The sequence below is a fragment of the Gallus gallus genome, chromosome 14, assembly GCF_016699485.2.
Source record: "Gallus gallus isolate bGalGal1 chromosome 14, bGalGal1.mat.broiler.GRCg7b, whole genome shotgun sequence".
NCBI classification, from domain to species: Eukaryota; Metazoa; Chordata; class Aves; order Galliformes; family Phasianidae; genus Gallus; species Gallus gallus.
The window spans coordinates 3,993,536-4,011,457 of record NC_052545.1 but is presented as its reverse complement, the minus strand read 5'-3'; the positions used below and the strand labels follow the sequence as shown (position 1 = coordinate 4,011,457).

General features: G+C 43.5%; 1 protein-coding gene and 2 non-coding genes across 4 annotated transcripts in view; all 3 read right to left on the bottom strand.

The window, feature by feature from the left end:
* Nucleotides 1-750: 750 nt before the first annotated feature.
* The window catches only part of FOXK1 (forkhead box K1), a 49,811-nt gene continuing 32,639 nt past the window's right edge, over nucleotides 751-17,922 (bottom strand). Inside the window, exons 4-9 of one of the 2 annotated variants that reach the window (XM_015294358.4) lie at nucleotides 16,626-16,772; nucleotides 14,722-14,915; nucleotides 13,510-13,676; nucleotides 12,519-12,803; nucleotides 10,923-11,150; nucleotides 751-8,669 (exon numbers count right to left, since the gene is read on the bottom strand). In XM_015294358.4, the coding sequence (XP_015149844.1) occupies nucleotides 8,449-8,669; nucleotides 10,923-11,150; nucleotides 12,519-12,803; nucleotides 13,510-13,676; nucleotides 14,722-14,915; nucleotides 16,626-16,772 (1,242 nt within the window). In that variant the 3' untranslated portion in view covers nucleotides 751-8,448. The remainder of the gene's footprint in view (nucleotides 8,670-10,922; nucleotides 11,151-12,518; nucleotides 12,804-13,509; nucleotides 13,677-14,721; nucleotides 14,916-16,625; nucleotides 16,773-17,922) is intronic. The other variant, XM_015294360.4, reaches the window with a different exon arrangement.
* Nucleotides 1,364-1,447, bottom strand: MIR2129 (microRNA 2129). The gene has a single exon (NR_035333.1). It is a non-coding gene; the product is annotated as a microRNA 2129 (primary transcript).
* On the bottom strand, nucleotides 3,534-3,595 carry MIR12224 (microRNA mir-12224). The gene has a single exon (NR_161979.1). It is a non-coding gene; the product is annotated as a microRNA mir-12224 (primary transcript).

The following is a 17,922-nucleotide window of genomic DNA, read 5'->3' as shown; positions in this document are numbered from 1 at the left end:
CTGCCAAACCAAGAAGGCTCTGGGTGAACATCTGTGCTGCACAGCATACTTGTTTCTCTAATATTTTAAACGTGGAAGCATTAATGGGATGCGGATAACTTTGTGTCAGCCGTGGTTTCGAGAACACTCCTATTCAATTGTGGAGCTCAGAATTAGTCAAAATAAACCAAGAATTTAAATTCTAGCTCCTCTATGAGGACGAGGAATGACGAAAGTAATTGTGGAACTTGGGTACAGTGAGTACAGAAGTAATTTCTGTCACCATACACATCCACAAAGCAATGGTTGTAAGTCACAGACAAAGATTCTGCTGTAGTTTACCTCTCAAAATGACATTTTGTTTCACTTCCCAATGAAATGAAAGCTAAAGCTGGAGGAGCAGCTGGTAACCCCCACACAGGGCATCACAGGTCTCAAACACATGCATGCCTACCCGCAGGCTCTGAAACAGAGCTAGGTGTGCAAACCTCCTATCTGTTACCACATAAAGAGGGGGGAAAAAGGGCAGAAATACTCACCCAACCAAGTTTACCACAGGAAAAAACACCTTCTTGGCCGGTCAGAGTGGAGCAGAGCTCCACCAAAAGTCATTGGCTCTGAGTGATCACAAAGTCCTGCATCTCAGTGCTGCACCCATTGGGATCAGTTGCAAGGGCGGTGGAAGGCTCAGCCCAGCTTTAAACCCCCGCAGTGCCACCCTGGGAGCGTGCAGGGCTGTGGCTGGAAAGCAGCAAGCGATCTCAGGGCATCTTCTCTTTCATATATAATTTTATTTCTGGTTATAGAAACAAATGCTAAGAGAAGCAGCAACGCTCCCCATCCACATACATCAAATTAAGGTAACAGAACAGTTGAAATAAATGAAAAAAAAAAAAAAGTAGAAATTTAAAACTTTGTTATAGCTTTAAAATATTAATGTTCTTGGTACATTAGAAATCACATTCAGATCTCAAATCACCTTAAAAAAAAAAAAAAGTATGGCTCCATATTTGAAAAACAACAGAACCCACTGTATCCCATTTGATGCAGAAATGCAGGCTCTGCTCCTCAGGTGCTGGTTGTGCCGTCAGCACTGCTGGGATGCAGAGCTGCAGTGCAGCCTGGTGAAGGTGATGGACCTCCCATCCGCTGCCCCAGATGGAGCTCTTCCCCTTGGGATACGCGCCTTGCTTTTTAAAAAGCACTGATTGTGAAAACAAGTCACAGAAAGCAATACTTCTGATATCAGTGAGGTTTTACAAAACAAAAGAAAACCCCAAACGTCTTGCTGGAGGTTGGACAGGCAAAACCAGGAACTGAAATGCAAGCGTGGCTTTCACCCCCATCACGATCCCTTAATTTAAGTGCTGAATCCAGGTGAGAGGGGTGAGGCTCCTCGTAACAAAGCCAGTCCTGCTGCTGTCACAGCACTGCAGTATCCTGGTCCTTGTCCCACTGCAGCCTTCCCACATGACTTGGTGGGAATGCAATCACAGAATGGAGGGAGACTCCAACAGGCTTTTGGTTTTTTTCCCCTCTTTTAAAGGAAAGATCCAGAATCTGACCAGGCCTTCCAGCTTTACCACCCGTTGCTCACACAGCTTTTGATTTAGCCTAAGACAGCTTCAAACAGTCCTTTGGATAGCAGTCTGGACAAGGCCATCCCATCACGGTACAAATGGCACACATGGAACCCAAGAGTACCACCTCGTAAAGCCGTTGCACTTTAAAACCATTCCGTTTTCCATAATGTTACAGTTGAACACCTTTTTTAACATTGCTTTCTTTTCCATTAAAAAAGACCTTACAAAGAACAACGCTCTGATTCTCTCTGCTTTAAGACCGTCTTGTGGGCAGGAACACAGTGAATTTAGGCTTACAGCAATCCCCTGCTGCAAAACCAACCTGCCTTCTTAGCAGTCTGCCCACATCTGAGGAGCAGCACTCAGCACAGCAGAGCATCAGCATCTCCTGCACTGGACTTTTAGCAGCAAGGCAGCAAAACAGAAGGAAACGTCACTTTTTTTCTGCTCCAATTAAATCTCATCTTACTTGAGCTAACAGCCATTTCTCCTCAACCCCTAGCTTTACAGAAGGCTCTGTTTCGGACTGCTTTCAGTTAAATTGAGTGGGGTAGAAGTGAGACGGAATGGTCTGGATCAGGAGTGCCACGGTATGAGATGCTGCGTGTGTTGCATAACCCAGCAGCAGACATGAAGCAGTAATCAAATAGTACATAATAACAGGGGAAGGCTGGTTGTCATAAGGGCTTTTTTTTCCTCCTTTTCTTCTTACTTTCTTTCTACTGAGGAGGAAAGCTGTTTCCTTTCACTGCCCCTATTCTGGTTCCTCCTTGTAACACCTTCATCCCCTGTTCTGCCTCAAATATCAAAGCCCAGCCACCAGACAGTAAGCAGAAACCGAGGCAAAGCATTTGCTCAGGTCCTCACAAAGGAATTGCTGCTTTAGTAAGAGCTCTTCAGATTAGGAAGCCCAGCATCACGTGCTTGTAAGAAGAGTTCTCACAGCCCCAAGTAGGTCAAAAATGCACGTTTCTGAATTTAGCATCCTGGAGTTAAACCAGGGCTGAAATTTGACAGGTTAGGGAAAATTTATTCTCTGTGAATAGAGACCTCATACCCCATAAAGAGAGGGAAGTGTTGTAAAAGGAGAAGAATCTCACCATGAAGAAACTTGCTGCGTGCCCCAGTGATAGTTCACAAGCCTGACAGACAGACAGAGGAGCTCCTCAGCCTCACAGACCTTCCATCAGTTCCCATTACGTACACAGCAGAAGCGTAAAGAACTCCCCAATACCACATCTAGAGATAAGCTGAGATAAGGAAGGCTTCCAGCTTACATTAGTGCCATTTGGGGTTTTTCTTGCCAGAAAAGCAGCACAGACTGTGGGTGCTGAGCGCATGACAAAGCCAGGAGCTCCTACACAAGGAAGATGCAAGCACTGCACCACCTCATCTGCTCTGCAAGAGGGCTGACAGCAATCAGTGAAGGAAAGCTGCTTCTGCAGGCTGCCCACATCTGTCACACAAATAGGTACATCGTCCTTTCCAAATCAGTGCCTGGTGCAGGAATTTATCAACATATGGTATAAAAGTCTGTGTAAAGTACCATTTAAGAGAAAGAAATAGTCACGGACCATTTATATATCTATATTTACACACTCACACACATTAATAAATATAAAATTTATGTTTACACAGATCTAATTTAATATTCTCTGGAAAAAAAAAATACTTAAAGAGTTTCTACCTTAGCTGCCACCCATGAATTGTCAGTGAGTTCCTCTGTCTTGAGAGCAAAGGGGTAGACTTGGCACTAATTCCCTCTGAAACGTAAAGTGACACACGAGGAGAGGACCAGCCAGACCTTCTGAAGGGTTTAATTCAGGGTTGGTAAATCAAAAAGGCATCAAAAAGCATAAATATCAAACTCGATTAAAAAGCTGGAATTTAAACAACGGTGCTCCAAGAAAACCCCAGTATTGTTCAGAATGCCTTGTTTAGTACAGAGTAAAATGCTCACTGCTCTACTACTGCCCTGTGGAAGACACCTAACAGAGAAAGCCCACCATCTCAGCTAGGTGCATTCCACTGTTGCTTACTACGCCTGCACAGTCCTGCAAACAACCCGGCCAGCAGTGTGTGCTGATCTAACCCCGTCAGCTAGCTGCTGGGCACAGAGATGTTCCAGCACAAAGCTACGTTCTGGGCAGGTCCAAACCAACATGCAAGCACTGCTTCAGCCTCATCAGCTCCAGCCAGCCAGATGACATTGTAGTGATTGTTTTTCCCAGCACAGCTGGCTCCATTGCGAGCTACACTTCATGACAGTAGTGTATGCTACAGTAATAGCAGCTTTGGCATAATTTTTACCCAGAAGGAAACAAGAAGTTACATGATTGAACCATCTGTTGTATAACTGCAACCTAATGTACAGATTCTCACCAGATGCAGACCTTCAAGCGATTGCATTAAGTTAGGAGCTGGATTAAAGGACTCCAGAGTCAAGAGTCAGAAACAGCTACAAATATAGGGGAAAAATTGTGGCACAGAGAGGAAATGGGAGCTTGACCATAGCCTGGCTGACAAGGGAAAAGATCATCTGCTGCAGGATGGCATTTGTAACCTCAAACATTCCAGCCTAAGTTATTCTGCCTTTCTAGACAGCTACTGGCCAGTAGTAGAGATAGGGAGCATGTAAACAGGAGGGGGAACAGCTGTTTGCAAGGGTGGATAGCAATAGGACAAGGGGAAATGGTTTTAAGCTGAGATATGGGAGGTTTAAGTTGGATATTAGGAGGAAGTTTTTCCCCCAGATGGTGGTGACGCACTGAACAGGTTGTCCAAGGAGGTGTGGATGCCCCATCCCTGCAGGCATTCAAGGCCAGGCTGGATGTGGCTCTGGGCAGCCTGGGCTGCTGGTTGGTGATCCTGCACACAGCAGGGGGTTGGAACGAGATGAGCATTGTGGTCCTTTTCAACCCAGGCCATCCTATGATTCTATAGAAATCTAGACCTGAGATCTGATCTTTCCTAACGCTGCAGTTTTATGTGATTTACATTCATCACAGTGATAAACTATGATGTAGGAGACACAGTTTAAATCTGAGAGACAAGAAAGAGGGAAAATGGAAACAAGCAACTAGTTTGAATTTAGAGATTAAATGCAGCGAGACTGAGGAAACAGCTTTTGATCCTGAAGGAAAAGTCCTGAGCTATTCCTAGATTAGACCCTTGTATTAAAGACCCCAAACCCAGGTGCAGCAGGGAAGTGCTTCTCCTTTCACGCAGCGTTCTGGCTGTCACCTACACAATAGTGCACATCAGAGCAACACCGAACACCTTGCAAGGAAACCCTCTTACTAATACAGACGAAAGGCTCTAACTTGAACTTAACATCCCTGGCAGTCAGTGGAAAGTGCTCCACATCACCTCATAGGGAGGCTCAGGTCAGCCACTCTCACTTGCTTAGATACAGCTGCATAACCTTTTGTTCTTCGAGTTGTGTTTTACTGCTGGCTTTTCCCTACTGAAAAAGGAGAAAAATGTGGAAGTTAGCTGTGTACTTGTAACTGTCATTCACAAGACACATGTCTGAAACATGTGCAAACCAAGTTTATTCCCTCCTAGTATCCGGAGCCAGACCACAGCACTGACTGCAGGAACACTGCAAAGGCAGCAGGTATTATTTAACTACTTCTCTTACAAAGTTTTCATGTGGTTCTCACAACACTCTCCTAAGCAGATTTTGTCCAGCAGTAACATATCTAAAACACATAATGGAAGTTAACATAGGGTGCCTAAATTGACCTTTTTCATCATGCTCTGGAGCTACATGTATCCCACAGGTATTTTTATCCTTGTGTCCTTGGACAGAACTTAAGCAAGGTGCTGCTCCAGGCAGCAGATAACGGTGAGAGTATATGCTACAAGGGACAGAACTAATGGCACAGGGGAAGGAGGGAGATGGAGAGAATAAGTTGTCAAGAAGAATATATGAGCTAATCATGAACTCCATTTTCTGTGTTCAGCACAATGTTGTTATCACTACATCAGATTAAATGATCTCACTGTAAAAGAAGCTTCCTGTATCACAAGAACCACAGTCAAGACAAAACAATAGCTAAGGAATTCAGATGGAAAAAACCCAAAACGACTGCATTCAGCTTTTGCAAACAGAGGCAACAGAAGTTGCTATAAACTGACCACAATCAAAGCAAAATTAGTTTGTTAGAAGCACAGTGAAAAGAGAACTCATGTGTTAGGAAGCTTGAAAATCTTCCTAGGTCCAAGTTGTGGGAGGTTAACTAATCAGCATGCCTTGACCTTTGTTATACAGACAGCAGCAGATGCAGCAAAACCAAAGACATACAAGGTATCACTAAAGCAGCAGCAGGTTTATGAGAACACCACGATTCAGCCGATGTATTGCTACGGTGCTGGACTAGCATAGAGAGGTTTCAGTCCCAGTGACTTAGAACGTCTAAAAGGAAAGCAGTAATAAAGAAAAATTTTGCCACAGAAATTTGGCAGCTTCAGACAGCACTCCGCTGACTTCTCATCTTGAGCTGACTCACCTAACGTGCTGGAAAATCAAAGACTGCTTCAGGAAAGCTCTCTAGCCTCAGGGCTGTTTCAGAGGTGTGCCTGGATCTAAACAGCATTCATCTGAATGTAATGATTAATCACGGACGAACTATGCTGCACTCTCCCTTGTACCTTCTTCCTTGAAGCCCGTTTTATTGAATTCTGCCTTGAAAAGGCTACAGAGAACACAGAGCTGACGTGTCTGCTTTTCCACTCTGCTGCACCTAGTCCTCCTGACAGGAAGCATAACAGCTAGAGGTTGGCCTGCTTCAATTACTTTGTGGGCTGGAACAATCCTCCACAAGAATAATTTCCAAGTACTAAAACACAGCCTAATAACTTGGCACCGAAGGCACACAAATTATGAAGGCCTAGCTGTAGATAAATGAACTGTCCCAAATACTTTTGCGGGCCCATGACTGTACACTGTGACCACAAATCATGAGACCACAACATTCTTTCTTACTTTCAGAAATATTTCTCACAAAACAGTTGGCTTGAGAATAAAATGCACTTGGGTTTTATTCAAATGGTGGGAAAGAGCTATTGAATAGGATTTGGCAAACAGAAAGGAAACCTAGAAGGGAACAAGTGATGCTAGCTGCTACTGCATGGATTTTCTCCCCCTCTTCAATTTTCCTATGACATAAATTGCTGTGGTTTAACCTACCAAAAGCCATATCCCCATCCCTGTTAAGTCACTTTTGCCGTTAATAAAGCCACAGCATTTTCTAAGTTATAGAGTCTCTGCTGTGTTGCCAGAAGACAAATTAACCAAGGGGATCACACACAAGTGGAAAGCCAAAAGGTCAGCTGGAGCTATGCAGAAGCTGATTCCTTTGCCACTCACAGGTTCCACACACACCCACTTCTCCACTCAAGTCTGCTTTGCTTGTAAGATGTACTACATGAAGAGCCTGGAATACAGCTTAAACAATTCCTCCTTCTACTGGCCAACTCAAACTGTCTTAAAGGTAGGGCAGACAGGAGAGGGAGCTGAAGAATGAAAGGAAGCCTCTGAATTCCTTTTGGAAAACCTGTTTAATACCTCCAATGACTCTTAAACATGGAAAATAAAAGGTCTCTTTTGCCTTGGTCTCTACACACAGAATTTCTACCAAATACTGTATGAGCTCTGGTGCCTCTCACCCCTGCCCTTAACCTTTCTCTCAGAAAAATAACAAAGGAGCATTGCTATCAGCCTCTTCCACCCACAGGAGAGGGTTGGAGACAGATTTCTACCCAGCTCTGGCATCCTGAACAGCATCCATCTAGTTGAGGATGACACTACCAGTCAAGGTGAAGGCAAACCACTTCAGTGCAGAGGACCAGGTAACATTTTCTTAGGTTTATGGGAACAGTGGCTTCGATACCTTTGATCTGCAGTGCTAATCTGAACAGACCCTGGTGCCAGAGAGCACAGTATGTGATCACAAAATAATATCAAAAACACATACAACCTCTGAAACACCCTTACCCACATAATCCTCAGACATTGAGATAGTTGGGATGTTGTCCAAAGCAAGTGATGAATAACTGTAAGAAGTCACTGAAGGTACAAAACCCTTTAATATCTTTACAGGAACCAAATTAACACAGTTCCTCCGTCATCTCATTCTCCCTCAGAGGGAATGGAGAGAAATTGCATCTGGAAATCCAGGAGGTTGAGCTCTGCAACTCTTCCTCCTGAATCTCCTCATAAATAAACATTCATTAATACTCAGATTTTTTTTTCTGTTTTAGAAAAAAAAAATTAATCTGCCTTTTTCTTTAAGCTTGGTACCATGTTTCTTTAATGCTGTTGTTGTGAGATACTGCACCCATTTTTCAGTATTTGACTGCCTTAGCTGGCCTTTTAAAAATGGTCCTACATTTCAAAAGCTCTGAGAAGCGCAGTATTAAGGCATAGAAAATGAGGAGTTTTCTTTCCAGGGAGCAGAATGTATTTGCGTTACATTCCTTTAGATGCTGAACTGCAAATCCCATCCCCTTGGAGCCAAAAGGGGAAAATACAGTTAAAAAAAAATCCCAGCAGTCATACAATCAGTTGTCTGTATTTTTTCTGAATCTTTAAAAAACAAAGAAGAAAAAAAAAAAAGGAAAAAATATCCCATAGGTAAAGACAGAACAGAGTTCCAGGTACGGGTGCTTGGGAGGAGTTTTCCATTCTTGTCTTTTTGGCACCTTGTGATTCTAACAGCTGCTGACCTCCCATTTTAAAAAAATCTGACTTTAAAAAGAGCTCTTTATTTGCTATGTTTAGAGCTGTTACAGTTGTGGTTTGTTTTCTTTGAAAGCTGCTTTAGGGGCTGCTGCCATCCCATGCCCACCCCACACCACTCCAGCTCCTCCCACCGGTTCTTCATTCACTGGTTGCCTGTCCTTGTGGCACTGTAGATGTGATGACTCCAGTTTGGGCCTGGACTGCTCCACTGGGATCTTCTATCCGGGGTCTTTTGACTTCAGGTTCACTGGAAGAGGCTGCTGCTGTCTCTTCAGTCCCTGTCTCGCATACCCGGCTGACTACAACAGGAGTGGACGAGCTGGCCTGGGCTGCGAGAAGCTGCAAAGGATTTGTAAGAGCTGGGAAGTGAAAGAAAAAGAGAATCGATGTGGTAAGCAACACAAGTGTTTGTCATTCCAGGAAACAAAACCACCGCAGTCAGATGCAGCACCTCGGCATGTATTCAAACAGTGTTCCAAACTATTCTGTAAGGCTTGCTGGCCTCGTTTCTCTCTCCCCCCACAACAATCCCAGTTTTATGTAAGTTCACCAAACTGGCAATAACCTCTCTCAATGCTGAACTTCATTTTCTTCCCCCCCAATTCATTGTCAAACACAGCATTAACAGTGAAATATTCACCTCCACAAAAGGAGGACCAATCCTCTGCCAGAATCACAGCACACCTCTAGCTACCTAAAATCATACCTTCTTGCAAGCTACAGCATGTGTGTGCTGCACCTCTGGTATTGAGGGTTCTCCTTATCCCATCTGAGACTGCCAAAAAGCCAACTGGGGCAGAGCTTGCACAGTAAGAACAACCAGTCTGTTGGGACACTGGATTACAATCCAAATATTGACTGTATTGACATCTCACTCGTCAAAGGGGCAGGAAGGTTTTACAGCTTACACCAGACAGTCTAACGTGTTCCCACTAGAACTGGAATCCAAACTTTGGAATTTCTGGCTCCCTATCTTGTATTTCAGTACTGACTAAAGTCTCCTATCCTCCCATTAATAAAAGTGGTGAGAAAAAAGGCTATTTAAGTAGCAGCCCTGTGTAAAAACGTCTACAATTCCTAGTTCCAGACAAAGAATGTGCTTACACACTGGCTTTGGCACACATCACCACTTAAAAAACAAAACACATGCAGGTTTTGGACTCTGCATCAATAAGAAAAGCAGCCAAAGGGGACTCAGGAGACAGCACATCCTCTGCCCTGCAGACTGATTTGCAAAGGATGGAATAACAGAACATTATGGTGCGCTCATTGCTACGTGCATCAAAAAGAAGCCTTAAGATAAATAAGCAAAGGAAATAGAACAAAGGCCCTCATAGCCCAGTGATTAATGTCAAGGCATGGGAAGAAGGCTACACAGTATCAAGAGGATGAAAGGGAGAAATAGGATGAGGGCAGAGACCAACTATAATTCAGTGACTGACAAAGTACCTAAGCCTTGCAGCTGAAGAGAAGCTGACTTTGTACAGACGAGTCAAGAGATTCAGGCTCCATTTTGTTAACTAGAAAATTCACTACCTATTACAGAAAACCTAAACCCTTAGATGCAACTGGAATACTTCTAACATAACGAGAGAGCTAGAAAAAGAACTTGCTGAGATTAGAATACCTTAACATAAATGTAAAATAAAAACTGACTCTACATTAGACAACACTACCGCAGGGTAGTAAGAACGACCACCTGCTTTATTTAATATCTTTGCTGCATAAAAACCTTATTGCTATTAATTTCTCATCGCTCCAATAAGATTCTTGCAATTCCAAGTGCGAGCTGCTTTGAATACCCATAGCAGAAAATTCTGTAAAAGATTCCTACTCTGCTTTAAAGAAGTCATCAAAACCTCACCAGTGCCCTTCATTTCCAACTCCCTGTAAGCATCAGCCTGGGCCAGCAGAGGTACTTAGCATCTCATTGACAGGGGCAGCAAGAAGCCTCGATATTACCACCCTCAGTCATCATCCTTAGCTGCACAAAACCTGAGGTGCTGAGCAAGCACAAGAAGAGACTGCCAAGACAGAGCTAGTAGGAAATTTTAAAAATCAGGGTTGACAAATGACTACAACAAATCCTGTATATAAACAGTCCTACATTCATTCACCTGATGAAATACATCTTATTTCTCTCAAGCTCTAAGACCTGAAGAAGGAAAGTATGTTATTTTCTTAATGCTCTACGGAGCCATATTTCACAAGATCTAAAGAGCACCACTGAAATTTTATTATTTGGCATGCTGAAAAGCAAAGGCTATTTGTCAGAGGAAAACAAATGAAAAAGCAGAGGCTTAATGAAAGAATCACTAACACTTTCAACTATGAACCCCCAAAAGTCTAAGTAGCAATACATGCATAGGCAAGGGCAAAGAGGCATTGGACTTCCCTGAAACAAAGGTAGGTAGCAAAACTTATCCATCAAGGAGACCTGAGCAAACAGGGGCAGACTGTATCTATCACTGACATTTACAACCACAGGAGTTGCCAAATTTACAACCTTTAGCACTGAACACGTGGCGTAACTTGCATAACTAAGAAGAGAAAGACCTCATAACTTGACAATTAAACTGCAAAGCTTGGAGAGCAACCAAAACAAAGCCTACCATAAGCACTGCCGGTGATGCTGTTGGTGGGGACAGCATGTTTGCCGTTCTGGGTGACTGCCCGCACGGGGAGCTGATGCTGTCCAATGGTCACTGGAGCTGCCTGCTGAAGGATCGTGACTGTCTGTCCTGGAACACCCTGTGCCATTTGACTGGCAACTGTCTGAATAACACGGCTGGCGGTGGGTATTGTGGCAAACGCGATCGTTGGCTTTTCATCCATACCTGCTTGGAGAGCAGAACAGACAACAATCATTTACCACCCAGCTGGTCTAGGAGCAGGCTTTCTTCTCATTAACGTTGTAGCAGTAAGCCCAGGGTATGTATTACAAATGTGTAAATAGCTCAGCACCACAAAGTCGCTAGCCTTTGATGTGTCTTATAATGCTCATAGGGTGGAAATGGAAAGCACTGCTTCACAGGTTTTCAGCTTAGTCACAATAGTAACATATTTGGGCTCCAAGGAGCTGAGGATTCCTAGAGGCCTAACCCTGTGAGAATTGCTTTAGGCAGGATCAGGCTCTATAAACACATTTTCTGTGGGTTGATTCATAGCATGTAGTCAGCACTGAGAAGGTAATGATTCACTTACCTGCTCATTGAAAGCAGGGACATAAGAACAGGGTAGGTATATCAGTCCCTCTGAAATATTCTTTTTGAAGCTTATCAGAAGCCAGGGATGAGCATTTGAAAGCACTAAGTTATGTGTAATTACTCTAAACATATTAAGAACTTTTTTTAATAGCATAAGCTACCCAGCCAAAAAAAAAAAACAGGACTGTAAATTAGGTGGGCCATAAGCATTAAGCAGAGACTTGCAGAAGGAATGACTGGAAGGAAGAGCATAAAAGGCAATGAAAGCTTGGAGATTGGGAAGGAAGAGACTAAAAAAGGATATAAGTGGAAATAAAATGGACAAATAGGGAAAGAACAAGAGACAGCAAGAAGTAGTGAGTGAAAGAAGGGAGCAGGTGACAGGCAGCTGCAACTGTGCTTCAGCAACATGAACAGGATATAGATAGGAATTTCCAGAGAACGTGAATGAAATTCAAACATAATAACCAGTGCTGAAACAGGAAAAGCCAATGGTCCTGGCATTGCTGCAGAGGCCTTTGTTGTAACTGGTGTTTGAAGGTTGCTTTCATGAGGTACTACCTACAACTTCCAGAAGTACATGCTTTTCCCTTGGAAACTGAGCTGGCAGAATAGAAACACTCTGTCATTTACTGACAAGGCCATCCTGAAGTTTCAGCCCATCTTTCATGCCATCAAGCAGCATACATTTCCATGGCATGCCCAGGGGAATAATGCACAGGCATCATATCGATATAGGGGCTAACAAATATTTAAAGCACTTCATGTCTTTTTCAGTCTTCATAGCCTGTTAGATTTGCTCTCCAAAGATGACAAGGGAACACAGTACTCCTGCTCAGTGGTGGAAACATCAGCTGGATGAACTCCTACTCAAATTTATCTAGACAAGCATCTTTTATTAAGGGCTAAGCACCCAGTGAGTGAAACTGATGTCTGACTCTCCCCCCACACTCCAAGCCTGCTTGACTTATTAGTGAAGTAGCAAGAGAAGTGACAAGCTACCTCGGTGGTCACCAGCTAAGTCCAACACTGCTCCTGCAGCTTCATGAGCTCCTCCTGCCGTGCCCTGATTTGTGAGGATGTATCCATTTGCAGAGTTTGCAGAGGAGGTCACAACTCGGACCATTGTAACAGTGGGAGCTTGTTGAACGACATGAATTGCATGACATGAAGGCTGTTGAGAAGTCACTATTGATGCTGGCATGTATGCAACTGGTTTTGCCACCAGAGTAGATGGCCGAGGAGGAGGAACAGCCATAATCACTGGCTGGGCACTGACTGGAGATCCTAAACAGAAAACAGAAACAGGTACAAATAGAAGAGGTTAAAAAACAGAAAAAATTTTACCTGTGCACTTTCTACATCTGCTGCATTTAATCCTTCAACACAGGCAAGATGTGAGGGTAGGTAAAAAAAAAAAAAAAAGATTTTGAAAATGTCACCTCCAGTCTTTTACTTACTAATGTACAAAAACCAAAACTGCCATTTTAGCACTGTTTTGTGAACAAATACCATGAAAAACCCCAAAACATGAGGCTTTCATAATGAGCTTTGCCTTTCAACTAACTTCAACAGGAACACCCTATGCATCAGGCCAGTGACAGTACAGCTGACAAGCAGGTACTTACTGGGGCTAGTATTATCAAGGCTCTGGCCACAGCACCATGGAGCTCTGCATAGGCAAGATGATCATACCATGAAGCCTTGAAAATTACTGAGTGAGCTGTGTACTGCCATGCCTACCCTATGAGTTCCTTGGAGACATGTAGATAAAGGTTTGCTCATGTGTTTCTATACATTCCTTTACCTCCTGCCCCTTCGTACAAAGGCTAATAAGAAAAATGATCTGAAGTTGCACACGCGTCATCAGTCTCTAACAAAGTCCAAGACTTAAATCCTCCTATAACAGACTGGTTGGAACATTCCTGCAGTGTTCCCAGCATAGCACTCAGCACAGTGGAAAGTCACCTGCTGTGAAACAAGAGCTACTCACCAGGTGCACTCTGTGAATACCGATACTCCGGAACTGAGGCTAATTTTGACCCAAAGTCGTGATCATGTGGAATGGGTGAGCCTTCCCTTGACAGGCACTCTGGAGTCTGTAGGCCACTAGAGTGAGGGGACAGCAGGCCAGGGTGAGTAGGGGAGGCTGGAGCACTCCTGGAACACCAGAACACAGTGTTGGCAGGTGTAGATGTATTTTGACCACAAGACAGCAGCAGAGACCAAGTTTTGTCTCCGTCAGAGGATCCTCTAAGGAGAAAGATAGCTATTCTCCCACGTTACTTACCCACTATAGTCTTGCTGGGAAATGCTGAAAGGTACACAGTAACCCCACTAACACTCTAGCACAAAATACAGTCCCATTATTCCTGGCTGAAGGCAACTGGACCCTTCAGAGTATGGTTAGGCTAACTGCTGACAGAGAAGCTGAATGTGCCTCATATTCAGATCAGTTTTGCAGTTTCAAGCCATTCTCAAAGGATGTTTGGCGGCGTTTGAGAGAGTAGGAGAAAGAAAGATGCACAGTAGATGCAAGTGTCTGGACCCATATGCACTTAACTGAGCTGCTGCTACTCCTTCCTCAACCACTTTGTTCCCATCCCTGGTCCCACATGGCCACTAAATGCACAAGGAACTCAAACACAGAGCTGCTAATCAGCTGAAAATCATTCCTTGTTTTCCTCCATCTTAACAGACAGAAGGAATGTGAGGAGGAGTGCTACCCGATGCTGCTCCAGCCAGGGCTACACTGCCTTAACCCCACAGCAACAGGGCTCAGAGAAAGCTGCTGCTGCACACAGCTCCTCTTTGCAGCCCCACCACTGGCTGGAGCATTACAGAGGAGGGCCCCCACTGCTTAAAGCCACAGTCAACGTGATGTTCCCTACAAGAGAGAGCTTTAAATACCACAAAAGTTATTCCCACTGTGATCTAATCCACATATAAACACAGCTTTCCCGAAATTAAAGACTGGCATCTGAAAACATTTACTGTTTTGAATTTCTTTGAAATGGTACCAAAGCAGATACATTATTTGATGCATTTATAGTTTGGTTCTGTGTTTCTTTTTTTGTAAACACTTATAGTCAGACTACATTACCATTCAAAAAGCTATAAGCAGAAGTTTGCTCACTATACTTCAGGAGAAGGTTGTTTTGTTTGTAATGAGTTCAGCATGGAGATTAGAGGAAAGTGATGTTACCTGGAGGAGAGAGGCCCAAAAGGTGTTCGGAAGCAGGACACTCCTCTTTGCCTTCGTTTTCTAAATGCTTGCTCTACTAGTTTAGCTTCAGAGGCAGGGTCAATGCGCCAAAAGGAGCCCTTTCCAGGTTCCTCCTGGGAGCGTGGGACTTTAATAAAGTAACGGTTCAAGGAGAGGTTGTGCCGAATGGAATTCTGCAGGAAGCACAAGAATGAGGTGATTATTTCACCGTGAGGAAGCACGTAACAAAGGCAAACTGATTTTGCCACACAACTTGGAAAAATAAGATCTATGCTGCCCAAAACAGTGCTGAAGATAGAAACAAGTCACTTAACTCACGGAGCTCCGAAATCAGGGACAAATGCAAGAGAAAACCTGGGGAAATTAGTGAGACACAGAGCTCCTACTAACCGTACAGAAATGTGGGTTTGCTCAGTACTATACAATCACTTGAATATACCTGGAGTCAGCAAGTACAGTAGCTTTGCTATGGAAGAGAATGAAAGCAGAGCTTTTGCTGAGGCAGGGGGAAAGCAGTGTAAACCACATCAGAATTCTCTCAAGACAGGCTGTATTCAAGGCAAGACAAAGAAACTGTTTGAGCTTGTGCTAACTGCTTACCTGCACATGATCACTGGGATGCCCAAACATGCCCTAAAGGACACTACATCTCATGGTAATTGTAACGCAGGCCAGACAGCTATCTGAGAAGAATCCATTATTGATGTGGCACTAGTGTCTCCAGATTTTGGCAGGACTAATTATCTCTGTCATTGACAAAGCCCACCTGAGAAGGTTTAACACTGCCTTTTGGGCCAGGGAAAGGCTCAGCAAGCCCAAGTATTCATAAACTCTTTTCTCTTCCACTTTCACGATAAAACAGGAGCTTTTGCAGCAGCCTTAGACAAGGCTCTTCACAAGCAAAGCCTTAAAGTGGTATTGGTTGAGTAGAAAAAGGCAACTTCACCCTCTACTGAAATGCAGCTGTCTTTAAAGCAGGATGCAGCAACTGCTTCAAGGAGCACAGCTCTGCTGAGCAGGTTAAGGCAGGAAGTGAATACCACAATTAATTAGAACTGTGGGGAAAAGCCAGGGAGGCAGAACATATCAATTCCAACTGCACTCAAAGAGCACTAAGCCGTGCTGCGCCTGCCAGCAGAACACAATGAAATCAGCAGCTGCAAGAGTCTTTCCAGCTGCATTGGTGTGTTATATTCAAATGACAACACCCATTTCAGAGGTGTGATGCCAAGAACAAGCCTGAAAGCAGGTGGAGCTGTGGTTTCTGAGACTTTGAAAGCAGCCCTCAAATGAACATTTAAGTCTGATTTAGCATGTGTTAACTACATCCAAGCTCTCCTGTGAAGCTGGTCAGATTTCCTTTCATACCATGTGAGGAGCTTTGAGCCTGTGCTTTCCAAGTTCCTATTCTGAAATTCAAACCCTGGAAACTCTGATTTAGGCAATGCAGTAGGATAAACTGGGAAAATAAACCATCTGTGATGATTTAAGGCTGTATTATGATTTAAAAACAGGATTTCAGCGTTAGGCTGGATGTCTGTTTGGACAGATCACTCCAGAGGAAGACACAGGTAACTATCTGGGCAAGGGTGTTACTGATTGTGAGGATGTGGAAAAACAAATAAAGAAATGAAAGTGAAAGACAGATGAGTGGAATTAAAACCATTTCAGAAAACAGCCCTCTGGTAACACGACATCACCCCAGAAAGTATTTACAAAAGATAATCACCCACAAACAAACTAGCTAGCCTATGTTAAACAAATTCATTCTGGGAACAGTCAAAGCAGCTCTATTCTCAGTGTCCCAAAACTTTATTAAATGTATTTCAAAGCAGATAAGACCTGTCAAAGTAGTTTAAAAACTTGTCATATCAAGAACTCACCTGCCAGCCTTTGTCAGCAGTCCTGTAGTATGGATAATGCTTGGTAATGTGGGCATAGATTCCACTTAGTGTTAATTGCCTGTCTGGTGCTGAAGATATAGCCTGCACAATTAGCTGAGCGTAAGAGTAGGGTGGCTTGGACTCATCCTGAGAAAAAAATATGAAAGTTTAGTTACTTCCTACACTAGAGATCATCAACAACCCGAAGGAATAAAGCATGTCAGGTCGTAGTTTCACAGATGCAAAAAGAGCACAAGGATGGGCAATTAAAAGCATCTCCTCTTTTGCTCCTGCTTCATGCTGCCACCCCCCAACAGCACAAGTATTTGTGTACAAACAGAGCTAAAGGACTAAGCCAGATCAAAGTATCTTGGCATCCTGTACCACCCCCACACATACACAAAAAGGGTAACTTTCACCTGGCTCCATTCTCCACTGGATTTGTGATGTGCTTATACTGGCACAACGAACAGAACAAGGATGAGTAATTAGAAGCAAAGAGTTACAGGGTGTAGGGCACATTCACTGCTCTCAGCGTTCATGAAACTGAAGCCTTCAATCCCACCCAGCTACAACTAAAGCTTTGCTACGCTCATGCAAGTATGCTAACCAGCTCTCCTCCTAGCAACGGGCCCAATATGAAACTTAATTCTGTTCCTTCTATTTCCAGCAGGTTTAGTTTCATTCTAGGAACTTTAATTCATTTGCCAGATCTCATATTCCTACATTAGTCCATCAAGAACAGTCTTTATTGTCTCAAGGGAGAATCCAATATACAAGAAGTCATCTAGCGTTGTGCTTCTCCACCCAATCCCAAATAAAGTGGTTTTGAATCTACACCTTTCACTTTGATCTGAAGATCAGCTCACCAAAATGAAACGTTATCAATTTAACTCAGTTATTTTTTAATCTAAATCCCATTGCTGCTCTCCTCGTTTAACGCTTGCTTGACAGGCATGTGTTTGTTTTGAAGTCTGACTGCACATTTCTCATAGCAAGAATCTGGTTTCTCCCCCTGCTTCCCTTTTCCCCAGTTGTGTTTTGCAAAATACCATTAATTAAAAGGAGAAATCTAGACTGAATTCTAATGCTCCTCTTTATGGGTTCTTGATCTATCAAACAAGCAAGATGAAGTATACCTGCTCAACCCTTTTAATGAATGGCTTGCATACATTTCAGACAACTAAGCAAGCAGATTCATCATCTACCACAAAGAAGATGATGCTTTGAAGCCATGGTCTCAAAACCCTGGAGGATAATGCACACAGCACCCTCATGGCAGAGGTATTCTTAGACC